A 24,954-nucleotide genomic window follows, 5' to 3' on the forward strand; every position below is an offset into this window, starting at 1 on the left:
CTGATGTCTTCACTATCACCCTGACAGCGTTCAGCAACCTTGGCCTGGAGCTCAGGCACTTGCTGCAGCCATAGCTCAAACATTGAGTTGAGCTGTACTCGGGTTCAAGTCAGCGACTTTAACCACCACAAAGATCCACCAACAGTAGCAGAAATGAAAGATTGTCCACTTCTCCGTCTTCCTTCTTGTCCTTCACGTCACTCCGAAATCAACGTCAGCATCCAGCAGCGCTCCACAAATACTCACAACTCAGAGCTTACACTTGACCTTTGCAAAAAAGGATGTGAAGTCTCAAACTCTCATTGCAAATGCAAAAAAAAGCTCTTCATCTTTCATCCCTTAGATAATCTGACTCCAACAATCTCTCAACCTCTCTCCAACCCTGCGTGTGTGCGCACACAATTTTACCCTTAGTTACACAAAATATATACATAAACACAGAAGTATAAAATGTACACACATCATCACACGTGCACACAAGCCTGAAAAGAAGTGAGAGAAGTGATAGTGGAAGAATTAGCCATTGTTTTTCAATTCTTATTAAATATTCAAGTTTAATGAATGGCTCAAATCCTGTTTTGAAAGCCTGCTTAACATTTCTGTTCAAGCATGTTCTGCCTTAATATTACCAGGACTGTTAGGCATCTGTTTCTGCTTTGTAAAACCTCAATGTTTTATGTTGAAAGACAATAAAAAACAGATGGAAATTAATAATTTTGAGTACTTTTGTACATTCTAAAAAAATTTTAATAAAATGTCATGCAAATTGCAAAAGTTATTTGTTAATTTATTCTTGGGATGTGGGTGCCTCTGGCAAGGCCAGCATTTGTTACCCCTCCCTAATTGCCCTGAACTGAGTGGTTTACACGGCTATTTCAGAGGGCTGTAGTGTCACATGAAAGTTAGCAGGTAAGGAAGGCAGATTTCTTCCACGTTAAAGAAAAACCCATGGTCACCATTACAGAGACTAATTTTCAATTCCAGATGTGTTAATTGAACCTGGCCAATTTGCTTTGGGCCATTTGCTAAGTTCTGTATTTGTATTTTCACCCACATCATTTTGAACATACCTGATGAATGATTGACATCACTTCTATAACGTGCTCTAACAAAATACCTTTGTTATCAGAGTTGGGAAGTCTTACTACTGCTAACTTAATGGAGAAGGTACGAGGACTACAGAATCTTGCTTACCAGTTAGGACTTGACGAATGTAAGTATGTTTTCAATTGGAAATCCTGTGTAATTATAATACTGCAATCTTGGAATAATCTGACAGTTTTACATAGATGGTAGATCACAGACTGTTTGAAGAACATAGTTGCTGTTGGTTTTGGCTGCCCAAGACATATGTTATAAGAAACAACAGTCTGCTATTTTCTCTCCTGTTTGCTGTGTTGTCTAGGTGTGTTTGTGTTGAGAAATAGAGAATGACAATCACAAACGTTCAATTTTAGTTTGAAGTAAAGTTAGCATTCAAACGTTGGTTAAAACAGCACTGAGGATTAATCAGTTTCCATAACAAACTGCTCTATTTGCATTCATAGGCAATAGCACAACATGATGTAAATCAAGAATTTACAGGTACAACTAAGGCTTAGGCATAGTGCATCCAAATGGAATTGAGATCTTTGCTTGTTCATGGTTTGAGGGGGATGTGGTTTAGTAGGTGCTGTATAATATGCAGTATAATGTGGATGTTGATATATCTAAAATATCAGCAAATAGAAAGATAATTAGTACGTTCAAGAATTGATCTTATTAGCTGAGAATGATCTGACTTGTGCACTGATGAGGCTATGGATTTTATTGAAGGAAGTTCTTTCACATGTATGTATTTTAATTATATTTTTATTAGAGTTCTTCCATTTTTATAAATAATGTAACACGTCCTCAAAGTGGTTGATCATTTTGCCATACATACATAAAAAGGTAGGAGGGAACCAACATAGTTGGTTCAATATGTTCACTATGTTCAGTATATCTGGTGCTTCGACATGTACATAAAAAGAAAAATAACAGGATGGAGGAAAAGAGGATAAAGCTTTGGAAACATGGTGAAATGGTGCACACACTTGTGACTAGTATATTAAAGGCAGAGCTACATAGCCTTCAGAAAACCTTGCAGGAGTCAGATGTTATAGAACCTGTGTATTTGATTTAGGGGCCCCATATGTTCCCGAATGCATCCAATTTTGATCAGAGTATACAAGTGAGGAATTCCATTGGGATACATTCAATAATAATTTTTATGCCAATATTGTGCAGAAGGACACACGTCACTAATCCAGGAGCAAAGGATATTCTTCTGCTTTGCAAATATCAGGATATGGTATAACCTTTTCTCATTAGCATCAATTATCTTTTTGTCTGAGAGCTCCAGAATCAAGTAAAGGATCAAACTCGGAGGAAATTTCAAATCTCTTAAGCTCTAAGTATGCCTGACCGGTAGGATTTAATTTTGGACCAGACACAATCTGTGTAATCACCTTTCATCATTTTGCATTTTTGGCACAGTAAGGATATAGCAGGGTATATCCTATGCTTGCAGCTTGGTGTAATATGCTGTGATATATATAATATTTTAAGTTTGGTCTCCTTCATTCTATTATAGACTCAGATTCTATTGGCATTTTCCCAGACACTGTTCCAGGTTTCTGAATCAATATTCACCTTCTCCCAAGATTGCAGAGCGTCTAACTTATTCACGCAGTATCTTGAACATAATGTGTCATAAAACTTGCTGATTAATTGCTTTGGTTGCGTAGATATTAGGATTCTTTCTGTTGATGAGCCATTAACATCAAGATGCAGAGACTTGTTATTAAGAATAAAGTGTCTAACTTATAAATATCTGAAAGAAGAGAATCTTGGGATATTGAAACTATAGAAACCCTACAGTGCAGAAAGAGGCCATTCAGCCCATCAAGTCTGCACTGATAGCAATTCCACCCAGGCCCTATTCCCGTATATTACCCACTAATCCGTCTATCCTATGCATCCTGGGACACTAAGGGGCAATTTAACTTGGCCAATCCACCTAACCCACACATCTTTAGACTGTGGGAGGAAACTGGAGCACCTGGAGGAAACCCACGCAGACATGGGGAGAATGTGCAAACTCCACACAGTGACCCAAGCCGGGAATTGAATCCAGGTCCCTGGAGCTGTGAAGCAACAGCGCTAACCACTGTGCTACCTTGCTGCCCTATCATATTGTTGACACGGTTGCTTAAAAGATAACAAGGAGGCACCATTAGACACGTCACCCATACGAATGAGGCCCCTAACCTTTCATATATTGAAACTATGGTCTATCAGACGTGGTGGGAAATCTAGGTTATCCTGAATGGAAGAGAGAGCGGAAGTCAAATTAAATCTTCCATATGCTTACGGACCGTCCTCCACGCTTGAGTGTTATGCTCTTGAGTGCTGCTCATTATCAGAATCTCACCTTTCTCAGGTATAGTCTTGAAATCCATAAGAAACAACAGAGCTTGTAAAGAATACTCAGACTGGACAGTTTCAATATCAAGCCAAATGGAGGTGAGGTTCCCTCTTACTCAGTCTTGTACACATCTAAGATCTGAGGCTAATTGATAGATCTTAATATTCGGCACCCCTATTCCTCCCTTTGAACTAAGCAGGTGCAATCATTAGTTCTGTTCAATTTTTAGCGAGGTCTTTTTGTTCCATATAAACGAGCTGAACAATTTCATGTGTATATTGCAATTCTGTATCTGTGGTGGGTCCTGGGAATTATGGTAGCACAGGAGAAATTTGGTTGGATGTAATTGGGGGTGGCTGGGGTTGACTGGTGCAAAGCTGTTGAAACCAAACCTTTAAGCGTGTTTGTGAATTTTTTGCATTTTTGTTGAACAGTTGGAATTTATTTTTGGGTGTATGGTGAAGAGTAGTCCAGGCAGCCGTGTCTCTTGGGGATATTGTTTCTGCCCAGACGTGGATGTGATTGAGGCAGGTGGGAGATGGGGAAAAGTTTGCATTGTCTGATTGATTGTTTAGAAAATTAAAAACTGGACAAACATAGACTCAAGGCAAAAGATAAATGACTTGTGATTGGGTTAAGATGAAGATGTTTTATTAAACAGTTTTGTAGTCTCGGTAAAATTGAACAGAGCTAATGATAGTTAAGGGTAAAGCTGACATGATATTGATTGAAATTTGCATAAAGCTTTTGTATTGCCTTCATTGCAGAGTTAATATGTATCATGATTCACATGACTATAATAATATGGAGAATAATGGATCCCTGGGAATGATTACAAGACAGTAATTGAACTGAACAGTTTATTTGATTCCCTAAGTTGTCAAAGCCATTCTTGTAGAGTTTACAACTGTTGTAGGAACCTAAAATTAGTTTACTAAGTTGACATTGTCCTGGGGCAGCTTTAATAATGTAGACAGTGACTGAAGATATGTTCCACCTCAAACTGTGATGGTGTTCATATTTGAAGGAATCGTGATGAGAGCATAATTACTGCAAGTTTATTGAGAAATGATTACAGCTGATTAAATCAAAGGAAATCAAAAGACTGCAAGCTTCTATGAGGCTTAAAGTTTGTTTGCGCTGTTATTCGTGTGCAAGGGTCGTGATTTGTAGGCGGCTGATTCATCAGTGCCAGTACAGATAGGCAACACAAATTTCATTCTGCCACCTTATCGACATGATTTAGTGTAGGGCTGAGCATCTGCTATACTGCTGGGTGCCTTTATGTTCATCAGGATATTATGCAGAGTTACAGAGAGTACATGGCTCTACCAACCTTCCACTCTTAAAAGGAAGCTGCACTGAATTGCAGAAATCTGTTGCTGAATACTATTGCCACAATTCTAAATAAAGATGATACTCCCTGGCAAATCAAAGGTGCCTTCAAAAACACCCTGAAGACTTGAATGCCTGGCAGACCCTTGCTCAGTAGAGGTCTACTTGGAGGAACCTCCTGATTGAAGGGACAAAATTCTTCAATGGCCATTGTGGGTGGGGAAGGGGGGCATGAGTTGACATGGGTGGGACATGGGGAGGGGCTGTGAGGGTGAGGGCTACTGGGCCTAAACCATAAGTAAAAAACTGGGATGAAGTCCTACACAACTGAGGCAGGCCTTTCAAACATGCTACATTAGCATTTGATCGTCCCTATTGCCAACTCCGATCCATGTCCGGGGAGTGGAAATCTGACTGCAGCCTGTAACCTTCTCTATCGTCTGAAAGAAGATTGTCTCGTGGGGGCAGCTTCTCCAGAGGTGTTTATGATGAGTTGAAAAATCTCCCGACTCGTGCTATATGACTTGCGAGCAAAAATCTGAGCATATGTTTTCATGACTCTGAGGTAGGGCTTGAGTCCATGACCTTCTAACTTGGAGGTGACAGTATTATTGCTGAACTATGGCTGGCATTGATGATACCATGGGATTATAGGAACGGTAGTGGATACGCTACGTACCTTATGTAAACATTTAATTCTGAGACAGATTCTCCTCATCAGCTGGGAAGACCGGCGTATTAACATCAGGATCCTTGAAGGAGCTGAAAGCACCAGGTTCGAGGCCATGGTCATCCAAAACCAACTCCATTGCTAGCCATGTGCTAAGGACATCACAGTCCTGACTGTCAAAGTAAATCTGTGCCCAGCCCACGGAATGCTCCCAAACAAGAGAACAAAGGAAGCATTTCAAAGACACCCTGAAGGCTTGAATGCCTGGCAGACCCTTGCTCAGTAGAGGTCTATTTGGAGGAACCTCCTGATTGAAGGGACACAATTTTTAAATGACACCCAATGGTAAGAGGAGGCCTGGAAAAGGAGCCCGAGAAAGGAATATCAGCGATCTAGAGTCCAAGAATTGAACACACCTGGAAATAGCTGCCCAGTGTGTGGTCATAAATGTGGTTCTAGGATCGGGCTCATCAGCCACGCAAGCACCCACTGAGCCCATGTCCAGTTATGTGGTTTCTTAGATGGACAATCACACTCATTAGCAAGCGACTGCTGAAGAAGAGGATCCTCCTATCAGGGAGGTGAGTAGCATTTTGTGTTGAGGTGGCTCTAAGGTGCCTTACCTTATTTGGAATCTGTGGTTGAGTTGCTACTTGATTCTGAAACCAGGTAGATGCACAATATTCGTGGGAACTGTTGATAACTGGCCTGGCTGACTAATGGAGCTAGAACTTGAGTGAGTGGGGGAACTGCAATTCTTCCTATTGTGCTTTGGATAACCCTGCAGGACAATAAGCCTAATGATTAGCTTAGTTTTAGTTGATCTACCAACAGCAAGCGTAACAGTGATCTGTTGTAATTTTAGTTAGTTAAGTTTCAACGACGTAGAGATCTCTAAGCTTTTAATCTGCATTGATAGGTTCTGGAATTTGATAAGTGGAATATGAGAAAGATTGTACGTTCCGTATTGGGTAAATTGAATCATCAATTGAGTTTTTCAGCATGCTGATGGGGGTCTGTATGTGCCAGGCACACATTTGAATAATATTTCCAAAACTCTAAACTCAAAAGGAATTGATTGCTGCAGTGCAAATTATCACCACGAGGTGGTACCGCTGCCTCAAATTTGCCATTCGTGATTATTCAACTTAAGTCATGGAGTCTGGCAAGGTAACAGCAAAATTAGTTAAAAAATAAATCATTTAAGGTACAATTCCCTTGATTGTGTTGTGGCATTAATTAGAGTCTATCTTTATAGTGAAAGCAGCAAAATGCACTATGTTGACAGAGGATGTAATGCTTGGAGATTTGAGACTTTTCAAGGCACTGACCGTTGGATCCAGTGAGCCCATTAAGGGAAATAATCTGGACCAAATAGAATCCTTCTAGGTGGAAGTGGTTTTGGGTTTGGAATATGCTGTCTAAAGATCTTTGCTGGATTGCTGCAGTGCATGGTACATACTGCTGCTTCTGAACATTGGTGGAGGGAGTGGATGTCTGTGGATGTGGTGGCAAACAAACGGGTTGTTTTGTCCTGGGTGGTGTTGAGCTTTTTGAGTGTTGTTGGAGCTGCAATCATCCAGGCAAATGGGGCGTATTCCATCACACTCTTGGCCTGTGCCTTGTAGATGGTGGACAGACTTTGGGAAGTCAGGAGGTGCATGGTCCCAAAAATATGTAATTGATTAGTCACATAACCATGTCTACATCTTTTTAAAAAGGGAGAAAACTTCCCTCAAAATGATTGAGTTTGATGTTTTTCACAAAATGGCGATAGGTATTTCACTTCAAGATGTTCGTTGATTTTCACAGGATTTCCTGTAAGTATGAATTGCATAAGTAAGGTTTAAAGTTTATTAATGTCACTAGCAGGCTTACATTAACACTGCAATGAAGTTATGGGAGGGGTGGGGAAGAGAACGTGCAGACTCATCACAGACAATGACCGAAGCCGGGAATTGAATCTGGGTCCTTGGGACTGTGAGGCAGCAGTGCTAACCCCGTGCCACTGTGCCGCACTTTAAATATCTAAATAAACTTTATAATTCTGGCATCTTGCACATCACTAATTTTCATCATTTACCATTGGCAGCTATGCCTTCGGCTGCCTGATGCTAAGCTCTGGAATTCCTTCTGTAAATCTCTATTTCTTTCTTTAACTAAGATACCTCTTAAAACCAACCTCTTTGACCTTGTTTTTGGTCACGCTCCCTAATATCTGCTAATGTCACTCGGTGTCTCATTTTGTTTGACGCTCATATGAAATGCCTTGACATGTTTTTAATATGTTAAAGATCCTATATTAATGCAACATGTTATGATCGAACACTCTCTTCACAAATAACAAGATGCTTTATGTCACTAGATAGACACGACTCGGATAATGGAATACAGTGTAAAATGTGCTGATTTTGCCAAACTTGGAGGAGGAACAAACATAAGAAATAGGAGCAGGAGTAGGCCATCTAGCCCTTCGAGCCTGCCCCGCCATTCAATAAGATCATGGCTGATCTGTCGCTGCTCAGTTCCACTTTCCCGCTTTCTCCCCATAACCCTTAATCCCCTCTCTTATCAAAAACCCATCAACCCGCGTCTTAAAAATATTTATCGAGGCAGCCTCCACCACTTCAACGGGCAGAGAATTCCAGAGATTCACCACCCTTTGAGTGAAGAAGTTCCTCCTCAACTCCGTTCTAAACCGCCCCTCTTTTATCTTGAGGCTGTGCCCCCTAGTCCTACTGTCTTTTTTGAGCGGGCAGAGTCTCTCCACCTCTATCCTATCCATCCCATTCATCATCTTATAAGTCTCAATGAGATCTCCCCTCATTCTTCTAAACTCTAATGAGTACAAGCCCAGTTTATTCAGCCTCTCCTCATAGCTCAACCCCCTCAACTCCGGTATCAGCCTAGTAAACCTCCTCTGCACTCCCTCCAAGGCCAAAATATCTTCATTAATTGACTGCAGCAGGACATGGGCTAACGGAATGGGTGGATGAGTGACATATGGAATTCATAAGATCATAATGTATAGGAGCAGAATTAAGCCATTTGGCCCATTGAGTCTGCTCCACCATTCAATCATGGCTGATAAGTTTCTCAACCCCATTCTCCCATCTTTTCCCTGTAACCTTTGATCCCCATACAAAGAATCCATCTAGAATTGAATACAGGGAATTGTGAGATGATGCATTTTGGCAAAAGGAGTAGGAAGAGGTAGTATATACTTAATGGCGCTGTCCTCTAGGGTATGCTGGGATAAAGAAGCCAGGAGTGGGTGGTGCATGAGTGTAGATCTTTGAAGATGGCAGGACATATTGAGAAAATAATTAGCAAGGCATAAGGGATCTTGGGCTTCAAAGTGGAGGCATTGAGTACAAAAACAGGGAAGTTATCCTAATCCTTTATAAAGCCCTGTTAGGCCACAATTGTATTGTCCAGTTTTAGTTGTCACACTTAAAGAAGGATATGCAGGCCCTTAAGAGGGTGCAGATTATAATGGTTCCAATGATGTGGAATTTTAGCTATAAGGTTAGATTGGAAAAGCTGTAATTGTTCTCCTTGGAGCAATGGAAATTTGATAGAGGTATGCAATATTATGACAGGTTTGGATAAGGTAGATGAGGAAAATCGTTCCCATTAACTGATAGTACAGGGATAGATTTAAGCTTTAGGACAAGGAATGCAGGAGGTATGTAAGGAAGAATTTTTTTAACAAAGCAACTGGTAATGATCTGGAACACAATTTTGATTTTATTATTGCCCGCGAAAACTACTGCTTTTTGCATGCTATACAGACAAAACATACCGTTCATAGAGAAGGAAACGAGAGAGTGTAGAATGTAGTGTTATTATCATAGTTAGGGTGTAGAGAAAGATCAACTTAATGCGTGATAGGTCCATTCAAAAGTCTGATGGCAGCAGGGAAGAAGCTGTTCTTGAGTCAGTTGGTACGTGACCTCAAACTTTTCTATCTGCCCACGACGGTAGTGGAAATGGAGACAATGAATGATTTCTGAAGGAAATAAACTTCAAAAGCTATGGGGCTAGAATGTGGGAATGGGACTGACTAGATTGCTTCACGGAGAGTTGTCATGGATGTGATGGGGCGAATGCCCCCTTCTGTGCTGTCAATGACCCCATCTCGGTGACATTGAGGAGAACTCGTAATCTGTCCCTGGAACATTTGGTGAATGTTTCCATTGCTGAGTACTTACAGCAAGTTTTTTGAGACAGTAATAGAATGGGTACATGTGCTGGTCTATTTTTTAATATCTATTTCAGTTTCTCTAACTAGCCATCCTTGTAGCCCTTTTGAATGCGACAGAAAAATAGTGGCAAATGATAGGATTGTGTTGTAAATTGGTGAGGATTAGGAAATGGATTCAGGCTGCCCAATTTCACTAAAAGATCCATCTGAACTTCTTTGACAAAAAGTGCTTATGAATAAAGATAAAGATTCCAGAGAGATCAGGACCTTTAGGAATATTCCTCCTTTAGACTGGGTAAAAAATGGTTATTTATTCATAGTCCAACCATGGAGCTATTTTCGCTGGTCAGTGAGTTGGTAACTGGAAAGCATAAATTTAAGGGTATCGTCAAAAGAATGAAGGCACAAATCAGAAAAGGTTTTTATTTAATGCAGAAAGTTGATAGGATATTGAACAGTGGGGTTAGCAGAGTCCTGAATAGATTTTAAAGTGTAATTGGATAAATATCTGGAAAAAAATGAATGCTAATCTGCTTTTATCTTGGTATATGGAGAAACAACAAACATTCTAGATGTTTTTCGTTTAATTTTACTTCAGTTATTTAGTACTTATGACCTCCTGGGTATAGGTATCTTTTGCAGTGGTAAATTCAGCCAGTGTTTGGTACTTCAAATTTTTGTGTAACTGCTGCCTCACAGCACTGGGAACCCAAGATCGATTCTGGCTTAGGTCACTGTCTGTACGGAGTCTGCGTGTTCTCCCTGTGTCTGCATGGGTTTCCTCCCACAGTCCGAAAGATGTGCTGGTTAGGCGCATTGGCCATACTAAATTCTCCCTCAGGCGCTGAAGTGTGGTGACTAGGAGATTTTCACAGTAACTTCATTGCAGTGTTAATTTAAGCCTACTTGTGACATTAATGAATAAACTTTTTTATTGTGCAGCACAAAAGGTGACCGAAGATCTCACCAATGGTCCAAATCCCCCACTCTTGTCCTGTAGTTCTGTAGATTTTGCCCCTTTGAGTATTTATCCAATTCCCTTTCGTTAAAAGTTATTATCGTGTCTTGTAACTCTGTCAAATCACTTTGTATGTATGTATGTATGTATAAACACTTAACTTGAAGTCGCAACGAGTGGCCTTCGAAGTTATTACAACATGAGTAAATATCTGTCAGCTTTGAAGATCTCAGCTGGAATGCAATGAGAGCCATAGGCTTTGTTGCTTTTAATCTGTTTGCTTTTTTTTAATCTCTCCCATTGATAGGGGTTCAGCCTTGGATTCTACCTAATGTAATGGGAGATACTCTCGATTATCAGTTGCCATCATGGACTCATAGTTGAGGAATTGTTGAAAACGTTCTATCCAGCATTATCAGAATAGCATTATCATTCTTAAGAAGTGAGACCCATCATGTGAGTGAAGGGAATTTTATCCATTTGATCGTGGCCTATGAATGGCCCTGGTGGCTTGTCACAATGATCAGCATATTGTTGGATCTTTGAGGTTTTTTCTTTCCATGCATGCCCTTTATTTCTGGATTTGTCCTTGAGCTATTAGACTGCTGTCTTCCTAATTTGTGACCTTGGATTGTTCTGCCAGCAATGAAGACAATTCATTTTTGTTCTAGGAGGTTACATATTTCAGCAGTGTTTCCATCAAGCCAGTCCTATTGATGACGATGCTCAAACCCAGTCAATGGTCTTAGCGAAGTACAGCTGACTTTATTTGATCCCACTGTCCCGAAATTGTGTTCGATGTGTGAAAATTTTCCAGATTAATTGTGCGATGCTCTTTGGTTCTCCACTTAATTCACTAAATCTGATCATTGTGCATAAACCGCAGGCACAAGGTCAATCGTCTGTGTGGAACACAAAGTTTTTCCTGCCCTTTGTCCTAATTTGTTTGCTTTCAATGTTAAATATACTTCCCACTTGTTTTGGAACCCTGAATGAAAGTAGTTGGTTTCTATCTACTCAGTCGTGTACATCATTATTTTATACACCTCTATCAAGTTATTCCTCAATCTCCTCTGTTGCAATGAAAACTTAAGAATAGCTCCAGTGTTGCAATTCTCACCGCCAAAGTCAAAAGGCATATCTTGATATGTTCATTAATCATCTTCCCCCCTCTCCCCCGTCCTAATCCACAAACAGTCTTTGAGATGAAATCCCCTCTGTTATTAATTGTAGTGAAATAACACATGGGCGTGCAAAATGTAAAATGCTGTCTACGTTCACACTGACCTTTTTGGTATTGTTTTCAATGGGAACTTTTCCCCGAGGACCTTTCCTTACCTGTCAATTCATCCTTGCATTTAAAAATTGGATGTGGAGACTATTATTTAGGCTTTATCTTTGCAGATAACTGGTATGTCTATAAAATGCTTTTATTTGTCATAGAATGTATATTTTGTTAGCAACAGGTGAGTGGGCAGAAAAGATACTCTTCCTGTTGTCACCTTAGATTATTGAGGAAGAGAGGAATAATATAGAATAATACCAGGAACTGAGTGCATGTTTTCCCCCTCTTTTCTGACACACATAACCATCTAACTTGCATATAAGATGACAGTGCTGTTTCTCAGTCATGACTACTGATTATGATTTACAGTGATTTGACCACAATCCTTGTGATGTGATCCATCAGCTGTATTAAATGGACTGGACATTGTCATTTTCTGTGACACCTACTGTGGGGCAGAGGGAGGGGCAACAAACTGAATAGTCTCCCACCCCACCAACTCCAATGAAACCAGCAAAATAGCTTTCTCAGAATTTGTGTTGTCTTTAGATTTCTTGATGTCTTGAGTTGGAAAAAAGCTGTGGCTCACCCATAGGGGAGGTGATAGCCTAGTGGTGTTATCGCGAGACTATTAATCCAGAAACTCAGCTAATGTTCTGGGGACCTGGGTTCCTGGCAGATGGTAGCAAGTTCAGATCGAGTTTTATTGCTTCACACAAGGTGGCTACATTCTAAAAGCAAAGTGAGAGAGAGATCCAAAAGGATGTGACTTATATACATATACTTTTTGGTAACACCCTTCTTTGTCCCCCATTGGCTCAGTAACACTGAATTGACCACATCCATTTCTGCAATTTATGTCAGCAATTTGTGTTATGTCTGCCCAAACTTCCCCACGATCCCTTTTGCCTTTGACCATGAAACCATCGTTGATTGTCAGCAAAACTGATCCAATTAACTAACAACCTTTAGGGAAGGAAATTCGCTGTTCTTACCTGGTCTGGCCTATGTGCGACTCCAGCCCAACAGCAATGGGGTTGTGTTGGGTCTTAAATTTCCAATAAGAGGTGAAGTCCGGTAGCAATTTTGGATCGAGTTTTATTGCTTTACGCAAGATGGCTACATTCCAAAAGATGAGAGGCAGAGAGCTCTAAAAGGTCAAGCCTTATATACATATACTTTTTGGTAAAGCTCCTTCTTTATCTCCCACAATCCACAATGAGAACAATAATAAAGAATGAAAGCAAGCCTTGGACTAATGAGGTTTCTACAGAGCCCAGCCATCCAGTAGCCCAGCTCCAGAGGGTTGAGATTGTTTTAGCTTTTCTATCTCTGTTTGGATGTGCTGTGCCAGATTAGTGTTTTCCTCTGAGCTATCCGGGACATAGGGGAGGAATTGGTCCCTATCAGATCACATGTTCCTCTTTTTTAGCAAGGATACAATCAAGGGCCATTCAGTTTTGCAGGGCCACAGTGCAAAGGGCTACCATTTCCATGTTTACTTTGAATAGAGCTCCAGAGATGTCATTGCCCACCTTTTCTTAGGCAGATGCCAGGTTGATGGATGTTTTTGCCAGCTTTGCAGTCCCATACTAAAGGAGAATGATGGCAAAGAATCCGTACTGGCCCACTTTACCCATTGGCCATGAGACAGCAAAGGCAGAGAGTTGGAGTGGCGAATATAGGGTACCATGTACCCAGATAACAGGATCCCGTCCAAGACACAGATAGCCAGAGGTAGGTTTTACGGTCACAGATAAAATATGTACCATTATAGGCGCTGAGTTCAGTTAGCCCCTCTGGGTACTAAGATTGGGTGCACTCTTTTCCATTCGTACGATTCAGGAACTGTAGAACACTGGGGTTGTCCATCGTCGTATTAAAATACTGTAAACAGTTACTGTTCCCTGCCCCAAAGCCCCATTTTTTCACCAGCAGATAGGGCCGTTGGCCTTTCTGTACCAGAGCTGTTTGTAAGGGTTAGGAATGGAGGGGCCTGAGCGCTATTGTAATGGGGCTGACACCATCCCGAAAAAGTAGTTGAGAAATACCTTGAACTCTTCCAGTCTCCTTGGTCCACCAGTATTTACCTGGTATGTTCTGGTGGTGGCTGTACTCCCAACCTGAGTCCTGGTTCCTGATGTGTTTTGATGAACGACCCACTCTGCCACCTCTGACACATTTAAAGGGATAGGCCTTAAGGCCTCCCCTTGAGTGGATTGGGATGTGAGCTCAAACCCAACAACTGAACAAATAGGATTCTTAGTTCCTTGGAACAGCAGGCGACGGTGCAGAGGGACCTCGGGGTCCTTGTGCATGAGTCGCAAAAACCCAGCTTGCAGGTGCAGCAGGTGGTCAGGAAGGCGAATGGCATGCTGGCCTTCATAGCGAGGGGGATTGAATATAAAAGTAGGGAGGTCTTGCTGCAGCTGTATAGGGCATTGGTGAGGCCGCAGCTGGAGTACTGTGTGCAGTTTTGGGCGCCGCACCTGCGCAAGGATATTTTGGCCCTGGAGGGAGTGCAGAGGAGGTTTACTAGGCTGATACCGGAGTTGAGGGGGTTGAGCTATGAGGAGAGGCTGAATAAACTAGGCTTGTACTCGTTAGAGTTTAGAAGAATGAGGGGAGATCTCATTGAGACGTATAAGATGATGAATGGGATGGATAGGATAGAGGTGGAGAGACTCTTCCCGCTCAAAAAGACAGTAGGACTAGGGGGCACAGCCTCAAGATAAAGGGGAGGCGGTTTAGAACGGAGTTGAGGAGGAACTTCTTCACTCAAAGGGTGGTGAATCTCTGGAATTCTCTGCCCGTTGAAGTGGTGGAGGCTGCCTCGCTAAATATTTTTAAGAAGCGGGTTGATGGGTTCTTGATAAAAGAGGGGATTAAGGGTTATGGGGAGAGGGCGGGAAAGTGGAACTGAGCCACGACAGATCAGCCATGATCTTATTGAATGGCGGGGCAGGCTCGAAGGGCTAGATGGCCTACTCCTGCTCCTATTTCTTATGTTCTTATGTTCTTATGAAACACTACTGTTCAAGCCATGGTTGGTCAAAGGGATGCAAGCACTGATAAAGCACACAATGAAAATAACAGAAAAGTCAAGCATATTGGTAACAGCTGCCCTTTTAGCAGATTGATGCTTTGGTCACTGGTGCTCATTTAACGTGAAATGTGTGAATCCAGGTTTTCTTTCCCTGCACTTTAACTGCCCACTTGCCGCCTGTGTGGTTAGTAACACTTGACAGGGTCCTTTCCACTTGGCACCCAGAGATTCCTTATGTATTTTCTTTATGTAAAGTTTAAATAAACTTTATTTAAAAAATAAACTTTACTTAAACTCAGACCCCCGACAATGTTGTGTCCTTCTCCTGATGGATCTCCCCAGGGTGCTGATACCTGTTGGGAAGCAGAACTAACAGCATCTTTTGGGTGCTGACACTATTCTAATAAAGATCAGTCATCAGGTGGCAAGCGGCTTTTTGCAGATATATAGGTTTGCAGTGATATAGGTCTCCTGTGATAATTTCAAATGGACTTAAATCTATGGTTCTGTTTAGAGTTGTCCTGACACTGCGCAGGACTATTGGTAGTCCCTGGGGCCGTGGTATTCCTCCTTGAACAGTTGTTGCTTCAGAGTCCAGTTCACTTGTTTTACGTGTCCTGATGATTGTGGGTGATGAGGACAATGCAAGTCCCAGGTAATGTTTAGTAATCCACAGACTTCTTGGCAGACAGTACCTGTAAAGTGGATTCCCTGGTGCAGAGGGACCTCGGGGTCCTTGTGCATGAATCGCAAAAACCCAGCTTGCAGGTGCAGCAGGTGGTCAGGAAGGCGAATGGGATGCTGGCCTTCATAGCGAGGGGGATTGAATATAAAAGTAGGGAGGTCTTGCTGCAGCTGTATAGGGCATTGGTGAGGCCGCAGCTGGAGTACTGTGTGCAGTTTTGGGCGCCGCACCTGCGCAAGGATATTTTGGCCCTGGAGGGAGTGCAGAGGAGGTTTACTAGGCTGATACCGGAGTTGAGGGGATTGAGCTATGAGGAGAGGCTGAATAAACTAGGCTTGTACTCGTTAGAGTTTAGAAGAATGAGGGGAGATCTCATTGAGACGTATAAGATGATGAATGGGATGGATAGGATAGAGGTGGAGAGACTCTTCCCGCTCAAAAAAGACAGTAGGACTAGGGGGCACAGCCTCAAGATAAAGGGGAGGCGGTTTAGAACGGAGTTGAGGAGGAACTTCTTCACTCAAAGGGTGGTGAATCTCTGGAATTCTCTGCCTGTTGAAGTGGTGGAGGCTGCCTCGCTAAATATTTTTAAGAAGCGGGTTGATGGGTTTTTGATAAGAGAAGGGATTAAGGGTTATGGGGAGAGGGCGGGAAAGTGGAACTGAGCCACGACAGATCAGCCATGATCTTATTGAATGGCGGGGCAGGCTCGAAGGGCTAGATGGCCTACTCCTGCTCCTATTTCTTATGTTCTTATGTTCTTATGAATCAGTACTAGTCAGACTCCCCATTGGAGAATATAATCCTTGCATGGGACCTTGACTGTATGATGAGCTGTGGCCCTTCTAGTCGGGACAGCTTCTACCCACTTTGACAATTTGTCAACCGCCACGAGAACATTGGTGTATTCTTGACATGGAGGGAGGGAGGGAAATATAATTGACCTGCAAATGCTGGAATGGTCCGGCAGGGGCCTCAGTTGGGGCTTTACTGTGATGGGTCCAGGATTATTTTTCGGACAGACCCCTGTTGCCAACTGGGCATGTTTGTTGAATCCCTGACCCCACTGGCTTTTCTGGAACTGCGCTGTGATTTGTTGTAGGCTTAAGTGTCCGCATGAGAGGATCTGTTGGGCTAAAAAAGGTATCAGTACCTGTGGTGCGACTGGCCTGTCGGTACCTCTTTGTCTCCAGATGCTGTCTTCATGTAGCTTATTTCCAGCCTCAGTCCATGCCCATTTTTCCTCCTGAGGGCCCTCAAAATTACGCTGTCTGTAGATTTTGTGTCAGGCTTAGTGCTCCCAATCCGCATATTGAAGTTGGTTCCTCTGGGGAAGAGAATTGTGAGTGGCCTCTTTGGTTGCTTGATCGACTAGGGCTTCTGGGGTATTTTCCTTTATTTGGGCCTTGCGTTTCAAAATGGACACTTTACGGGGCAACTGTATGGCTTCTAGTAAGCTCCGTACCTCTTTTCCACCTGCGGCAATGAGGAAACCTGTCCTGTGCCATAACTGGCCAAAGTTGTGAGCGACCCCAAAGCTATACTTTGAGTCTGTGTAGATATTGGCTGTCTGCCATTTGCCATCCGCGTGCCTCCACTGGGGCCTGTAACTTGGCCTGCTGGGCTGACATCCCTGAGGTAGACAACCCTTTACCACCATTTCATGTAGACTTGTGACCACCTGTCCTGCTTTTCGGATGCCATTGTCAATAGTGGAGGAACTTTGGTGAATAGGGGCAGATCTGGGATGTGCATTGGTTCTTCTGCCGCCAGGCTCAATTCCTCTGTTTCTTTCGTGATCTCCACACAATCAGACTCGCAGGTTGACCCTCAACTGCCCCCTGAAATGGCCAAGCAAGACACTCAGTTTAAGGGGAAATTAGGAATGGACAATAAATGCTGGCCAGCCAGCGACACTCATGTCCCACAAATGAATTTTAAGAAAACATTCCCGAAGGTGATTTTTGAGTGCAGGCACAATCCTTGAATAGAGTGGGGTGAAAGAAAGGAATCCAACAAATAAAATTGAAATTTGCCTAGAGCCAGTGTGTAGTGAGACTAATTAACAACAATAACAGTTTGCAACTTTAACGTAATAAAATGATTTGAGGTGTTTTACAGGAGGATAATGGAAAAGAATTTGACACCAAGCCATGTAATGTGATATTAAGCCAAATGACCAATAGTTAAGACATAGGTTTTAAGGAGTTTCTGAAGAGGATCAGAGAGACATAGGGATCCAGATCTTAGAGCCTATGCAGCCATAAGTACCCCTTGTCCCTCATCATTGCTGAAATGATTAAAATTGGAGATGCTCATTGCCAGTATTAGATGAGCAAAAATATCTTGGGGGTTTGTAGAGTTGGAAGGGATTAAAGGTAGCGATGGACAAGGCTGTGGAGAAATTTGAAAACAAGGACAAGAATTTTAAAATTGAAGCTGTTTGACTGGGCACCAATGTGATGAGTGAATGGGACTTGGTGCAAGTTAAACATGGGCAGTTTTGAATTACTTTAAATTTACAGAGACTACAAGGAGTGTTTTGGAATAGTCAAGTCTAGAGATAGCAAAGGCATTAATGAGAGTTTCAGCAGCAGATAAACTGAGGAAAGGTTGAATTTGGGCAGTGTTATGGAGGTGGTCTTACTGAGTAATTAAGGTAACACTGTGCAGTGACTGATTTCAGAGCAGCATTGGCAAAGGCCTGTGAATCAGTGCCTCCTTTTCCCTGGAATTAAGGGAAAATGGCACATAGTGTGACTAGGGTAGGTCAGAAATCTCGAGGTAGTAGATAGAAATCTTTGGGTAGTACCTGATGCACCATCTCCTTCTATTAATAAATCTGTCAGTTCACAGCATTCCGTTCGGTGAGCTACTTTGGGCTTTATTAGTCTCAGTTACAGAGTTGCTCATGCAGGCGAGCAGGAGGATTGTACTGGTGAATTCTTATAGTTCTCACTTTAAAAAAAAAATCGAGTTTGTAGTTACTTGTGCCATCAGCTCGTATTTGCACTTGACTGCGTATCAAGCTAGCATCAAGTGCACCGAGGGCCCATCTAAGTGACGCTGATTAAAACATGAGGGTCCCCTGTGCCTGTGCAGCTGCCGTGCCGCTGGTGGCTCCTGCCACTCGAAACTCAAATAATTACATGAATCCCCAGTAGGATTGATGGGTTTCAGTAAGCACGTGGCACATCTGTTACGCTGTGCCTAATGAATTGTTCTGCAGGAAGAGGCTGCAGCTTGTCATCACAGCTCCTTGCTCCTTGGGGACTCTCTGCTTGTTTTCTAACTAATGTTATTTATAGTAATTGAATTCAGATTACCCTCCTGGGTCTTGTGAATACATTGATAGTTAAACACTTGTTGGTTTTGGCAAGATCCTGATTTAAGAAATTCTGAGAAGGTTTTAATAGACCAAAGTGGCAATTGGCTTGAGCTGTCAGGGCACAATTTTTGGATCATTCTGATCTTGAGTATTAAAATATTTTTAAAGCAGATCATTAACTTACCATTTTGATTAGATTAAGCCTGTTTATATATAATTTTCAGGTAAATATTTGAATGCTCCAGTTGTCTTCTTGACATAGGATGGTGGATGCTGCAACACGGGAGAAATAATAACGTTGTTTCAAAATAAGGCAATGAATTGGGTTATTGCAAAACAGTCTTTCATTTTCTCCTTGACATTTTCAAATATAGGAAGATTAGGATGCATCTGAATTCTAAATCTAAACCTTTTCATGAATGCTTGAGGAGTGCAATGCAGATACTGGTACAGAATGACATAATGTTTTAAAAGTACTTATGTAAGCTCACCAATGCAGATCCTTCATTGAAACTTTCTGAGAGTGGTAACTTCAGTCGTGTTGGTTAGTATAACATGCAAACTAAACTGGTATTTGAAAACATGGAGGAGACACAACATCAGTGGATTCCTTGCAGAAAAGAAATAATTGAAGTTTAAATTCAGTATTGCCTCAGGCGCAACTATGAACTATAATAGGAGCATTTCAAGTAACACAATAGAGACAGTGAAATGGATCAGCAAGAGCCTGATGGGCATTTTCAAGCCCATCTGGTCACTAGTGTTGCCTAAAAAGAACCTATCGCTGTGATAATGCTGCCCATCTCCGCGTATCTCTTTTTCTCTCTCTCTCTGCCTCCCTCCCTCTCTCTAACTGACAGAGATCAACCCCTGATGTTTCCCCTGAAGCTGAATCAAATCTGAACCAGAAATCAACAAATTATTTGTGCAATGGAAGGTACTTCCTCACATTAAAGTCTCCTGTTACTGCATGTCCCAGTGACAGAGATTACAGCTGAGGAGAAAGTGGGAAAGAGGAGGTTAACATGCCTATTACAAGAATTAAACACTGCAAAATGCTAGAGATGCACAAATGAGTTCATTAACTTCCCTGTTTGAGTATGGAATGACACAAAAGTTAATGTTTTACACAAAGGATAACACACAGCTGGAGTATGTCACAAAAGGATAATGTGCTGAGTGGTGTTACACAGAAGATAATGTATAGTCCGGGCTATGTAAAATACTGATGTGACAAGGGGTAAAATGGCATCATAAAACACGAGAAGAACCTTCAGTAGTTTGTGCAATTTAAAATTCAAAAGGAATTACTTGGAGCATGTTCTGAGGTCTTCCGCACTTGCGTACTCCCTCTTTATCATTACGCTATGCCTTCTGCACCTTTCTTCTCATCCCAAAGGTGTCATTTTAATTGAGTATAATCTTTGGTAACAGAATTTGGTGAGTTGACATTTTTGACGTGCGGAATGAGAGGCAGTCGAATGGTGGATTTCCTGACTGGTGTTCCTAATTGGACTTTATACTTCATCCTTCAGATCGCTGCAAATTGCATTTTAGTTATGGTGCAGCATTGTCAGTATCACGTCTGGGACCATGTAAATATATTGTCCAATAGCCTGTCTCCTTAACCAATGAATCCAAAGGTTGGAAGAGAAAACTATCAATGGAGAGTAAATTGGGTGAATTTAAGTCAAATTGGGAGCAGAAAAAAAACTAAAGCGAAGGAAAGGGAAAGGATTAGTAGAGAGAAAAGACACAAAGGAAAATTGAGAACTTTATTTTAAAGAACAGCCAAGAGAAGAGAGTATTGTACCCAGATATGTTTGGCAATTGTTGCGGATTTTGGTCCCTGAAAAGTTAAGTGCATACCAGGGTAGATGTGCGAAATGTACAAACATTCATTCCTAACAGCAAGTATAGAACCAGTAGCATTGACTATCAATTTCAAAAATAGTAGAACAGTTTTTAAGGCAGTAGGAATTATTCAGTGCCAGAAGTCTATGGTGCATATAGTTCAGCTCCTGGTAGTCACCTGATACAATAACAGTATTGTTGACAAATCCTAGAAATCAGTTAATCTGGAAATGACCTGAGGAGAACTCCAACACTGGAGCGCTTTGGGAACCACAGGCAGCAAATCATGTTTCACTTTCCAAACGCACTACACATACCATGTCATATCTCAAATCACATAAACAATATCTTAAAATTATTTTCAGAAAGAAATCCATCTAAATTGCACTTCTGAATGTCAAAATCACATTATATCCTGAAAATTAATGCCACCCAATGCTAACAAGATTGGCAAAAAGATACCGCTAATTTGGAAATTAAAAAAAATAAAAACCTATAGGAACAATTCACAACCTGCTAGCATGAGACTCTGCTGTTTCCTTGGTCCCTTACTGGGCCTCCAAATTACAATGTCATGCCAAGGCATAAATCATGTCATTAGCAAGGTTCTTACAACATGAATTATCAGCTGTAAGTGGTCCTGACAAGATTATTACTTTGTTATTCATTCAGTGGATGCGGGCATCAGTGTCAAGGCCAGCATTTATTGCCATCCCTAATTGTCCTCGAGAAGGTGGCAGTGAACTGCCTTCTTGAACCACTGTTGTCTGTGTAGTGTGGCTGCACCCACTGTGCTGTTAGGTAGGGAGTTCCAGGATTTCGATTAATTTTAAGATTAATTTGCATTAACAATGTAAGACCAGCAATTTCATGAAACGCGATTCATGTCAGCAAAGGGGCTCACAGCAAGGTTTCAGTTTTCTCATTTTGTGAGGCTAATGGCAGGGCCACGCAAATCGCTCAGAGAATCAGAACTCGTATTATATCTTTTCTTCACTGTTGCTGGATTACTTATGAAGTGATAATGGTGAGTACAATTAATCTATTTTATTATCTATTCTGTGAATTGCTCCCATGGTAAATGCCCCACTAATTTATTGTGCAAATTTGTTAGAAACTCGTGCAAGCATGTCTTGCTTTTGTTTTCCAAGTTTGACCTCCAGCCAAAGGCAGTGGTCAATGAGCAGATTTTATGACTTTAAGTCACCCAGAATGCAAATTAAACGACAAAGAAGATCAACTATTTGCGAGGGATTTTATCTACTCTGCTTAACTTTCCTCCACAAGCATTTAACAGTTTGTCGTATATTAAAAAATCCTTTTTATTTTTCCGCAGAGAATCAGATTAGAAAAAGGAGAAGCTGATGGCTAAGAGGATTAACTGAGGAATGAATGTGGTTTGATCTGAAATGGGTTCATTAGGTCCCTGATTTCTTTTTGTGAATTTGTATTTCTGGCTTCCTAATGAAGCTCTTTAGAAATAAATCACCTGTTTGAATGTCTGTCAGCCTGCTAGGCATTATGAGATTGAGGGAATGCTGTGTCGTTATTTAGTGATGTCCTTTGGTCAGTTTACCTCACTTTTAGCTGATTTGCACTGTGTTTTTTCTGTAATAACTTGCCTTGTATCTACAATTGTAGGAGGGACCTAAATAATGAGCTCTTGCAAACACAGCACACAAATGGCTGTTTATGAATCTTTCAGCCTTTCCTCTGCTCTTTTCATGTCAGAGATTATGGTTATTGTAAATCTAGACATTTAGAATCTTAACAATTCAATAGTAACAAAATTGGTTAACCTAGTTGAACAGTGCACTGAACTATATCAGCATTAGGAGATTGATATACAAGTTAAGATGTCTGAATAATGCATTTGTTTGCATGTGATTGAGGTCCCCAGATTATTGTTTGCTGAGATGGATGCATATGCTGCTGTTAGATGTGGGTGCAGCAGAGGAAGTGGAGAAGGTGGTTTGTCTGGCTTTTTAAAAGAAAATGGTTTTTTGATCTACTTTATTTGGGTGTGCTTGCACTGTTAAATGGAATACATTTTCACTTAGTGCCAGTATTCCTAGGCCATCTATGCTGAATGAAAAGTAAAGATTAAGAGTAAAGCTGCCTCCGCTTTCCGCTAACAGTGTGTTTTAACCTCAACCTCAAAATAACATCCTCTACAACACCTGTTACATTTTCAGTTTCTCATACATTGCATTGCATTGACTGTTCTGCCAATTTAACGGCAACTTGCTTTGAAAGTGGGCATAGAATTCACTAAGCAGTGATGTGGTTGGTAGTACTCTTGCCTCTGAACCAGAATGTTGTGGGTTTAAGTCCTACTCTAGAGATTTAAGCACAAATCTTAATTGATACTTTAGTGCAGTATTGAGAGAGACTTTAGAAACAGAGGCCTTTCTGCCCTCTCAGATCTATAATTTATTTTGATGAATGTGGGTAGGCCACATCATCTGCATGCCTGACATAAAATCCTAAAACGAGCACTGTCCTCAGAGCTTTGACAGAGCAAGTGAATCCCAGGAGGGTAGAGGAAATTCTTCAGAGACACCCTCAAAACCTCCTTAAAAAGCATAACATCGCCACCAGCACCTGGAAATCCCTAGCCTAAGATCACCCGAAATGAGGCAAAGTATCTAAAAGGAGCTGAAGACCTCAACTTTCATCATCAAGAGCAAGCTGAAGCTGCACATTGACAATGAAAAGAATGCATGGCAACTTGGGCAGCCCACCCAGTTGCTCCTCAAACTACCACCTGCCTCACCTATTGCAGAGACTGTAGGTTACGTATTGGACTCTAAAGGACTGCCTAGAAAAAGATACAATTTTAAAGAAGAGTGTTGTTATCTCAGTGCCTTGGCCAATACAATATTCATACATTGATGAACATCACTTAAAATATTACCAGGTCATTATCTCATTGCTGTTTGCAAGTTGACTGCTGCTTTTCTTACATTACAATAGTGAATACACTTCAAAAAAACACCATCTGCTATCTTACCTTAATGTCATTATTAATACCTTCTTTGGTCTTGTACATTAATCTCCTAATACCGATATAGTTTGTCTTGTTCCCATAGCCTCTTTGTCAAATCCCTCTTAGTTCCCACTTGATCCTGACCTTGTACTGGCCAAGGCACTGAGATAACAACACTCTTCTTTAAAATTGTATCTTTTTCTAGGCAGTCCTTTAGAGTCCAATGTGCAACCTACAGTCTTTGTAATAGGTGAGGCAGGTGGTAGTTTGAGGAGCAACTGGGTGGGCTGCCCAAGTTGCCATGCATTCTTTTCATTGTCAATGTGCAGCTTCAGCTTGCTCTTGATGATGAAAGTTGAGGCCACCTCCTCTTAAACAGTGTAAGATTCATCACATTTCTCCCTCTCTTTTGTTCTGAAGCAGAGTTATATGGACATGAAGCATTAACTATGTTTCTCTTTTCATAAATACTGCTGGACTTGTTGAGTTTTCCAGCATTTTCTGTTTTTATTGCAGACTTTTAGCATCTAAAGTTACTTTGCTTTTTATCAAAAAAAACTTAATTGGCTGTAAAGTGCTTTAATGAGGTTGTGAAAGAGGTGATAAGTGAAAAATATTTATTTCTTTGATGTAGGCAAAATCATTGTAGCCACGAAAAAGAGAGCTTTATCCAATCAGTGTCAGTAGATTTGGGCCCAGATCCAAGAGGTTTATGTGAGTGTACTGTGTTCTTGATTGGTCTTCCCAAATCATTTGTAACTATGGAAGTATGGTCCTTCATTTTATTTTTCCAAAGTAAGTAGCCCAGTCACTCAGACTGGAAAAGTTTCAACTGTTCCTTGTTGGAATGGTGGCAGTAGGTCTACCACCAATTGAAATAGGCTGATTTGTTAAGGGATGATGAAATGGAGCAGGATTCCTGCCCCCAGCTGCTATTTGGTGATTCCTGTTGGAAGTATCTATGTGCATGCCGTGTCGAGGTAGGTTTGGGTTCATGATGGTGTGTTAAGTGATCAAATCAGTTGTTAGCATTCGTCCAATAAGAATGACACACATGATTAATGGCCTGTGGATGATATATTGGAGCCTGACTGACACCAAGGGAATATAACCCAGCAAGTCTTCAGGGCTAAAAAGAGAAGTACTGGT

The 24,954-nt window shown here is 41.4% G+C and overlaps 1 protein-coding gene across 1 annotated transcript in view; it reads left to right on the forward strand.

Annotated features, from left to right (window-relative positions):
• Positions 1 to 24,954, forward strand: part of lin52 (lin-52 DREAM MuvB core complex component) — a 100,231-nt gene that overhangs the window by 34,728 nt on the left and 40,549 nt on the right. Inside the window, exon 9 of the mRNA XM_080202292.1 lies at positions 1,130 to 1,213. Within this exon, the coding sequence (XP_080058418.1) occupies positions 1,130 to 1,213 (84 nt within the window). The remainder of the gene's footprint in view (positions 1 to 1,129; positions 1,214 to 24,954) is intronic.

Source organism: Carcharhinus amblyrhynchos, chromosome 14 (assembly GCF_965287045.1).
Source record: "Carcharhinus amblyrhynchos chromosome 14, sCarAmb.v2.hapA, whole genome shotgun sequence".
NCBI classification, from domain to species: Eukaryota; Metazoa; Chordata; class Chondrichthyes; order Carcharhiniformes; family Carcharhinidae; genus Carcharhinus; species Carcharhinus amblyrhynchos.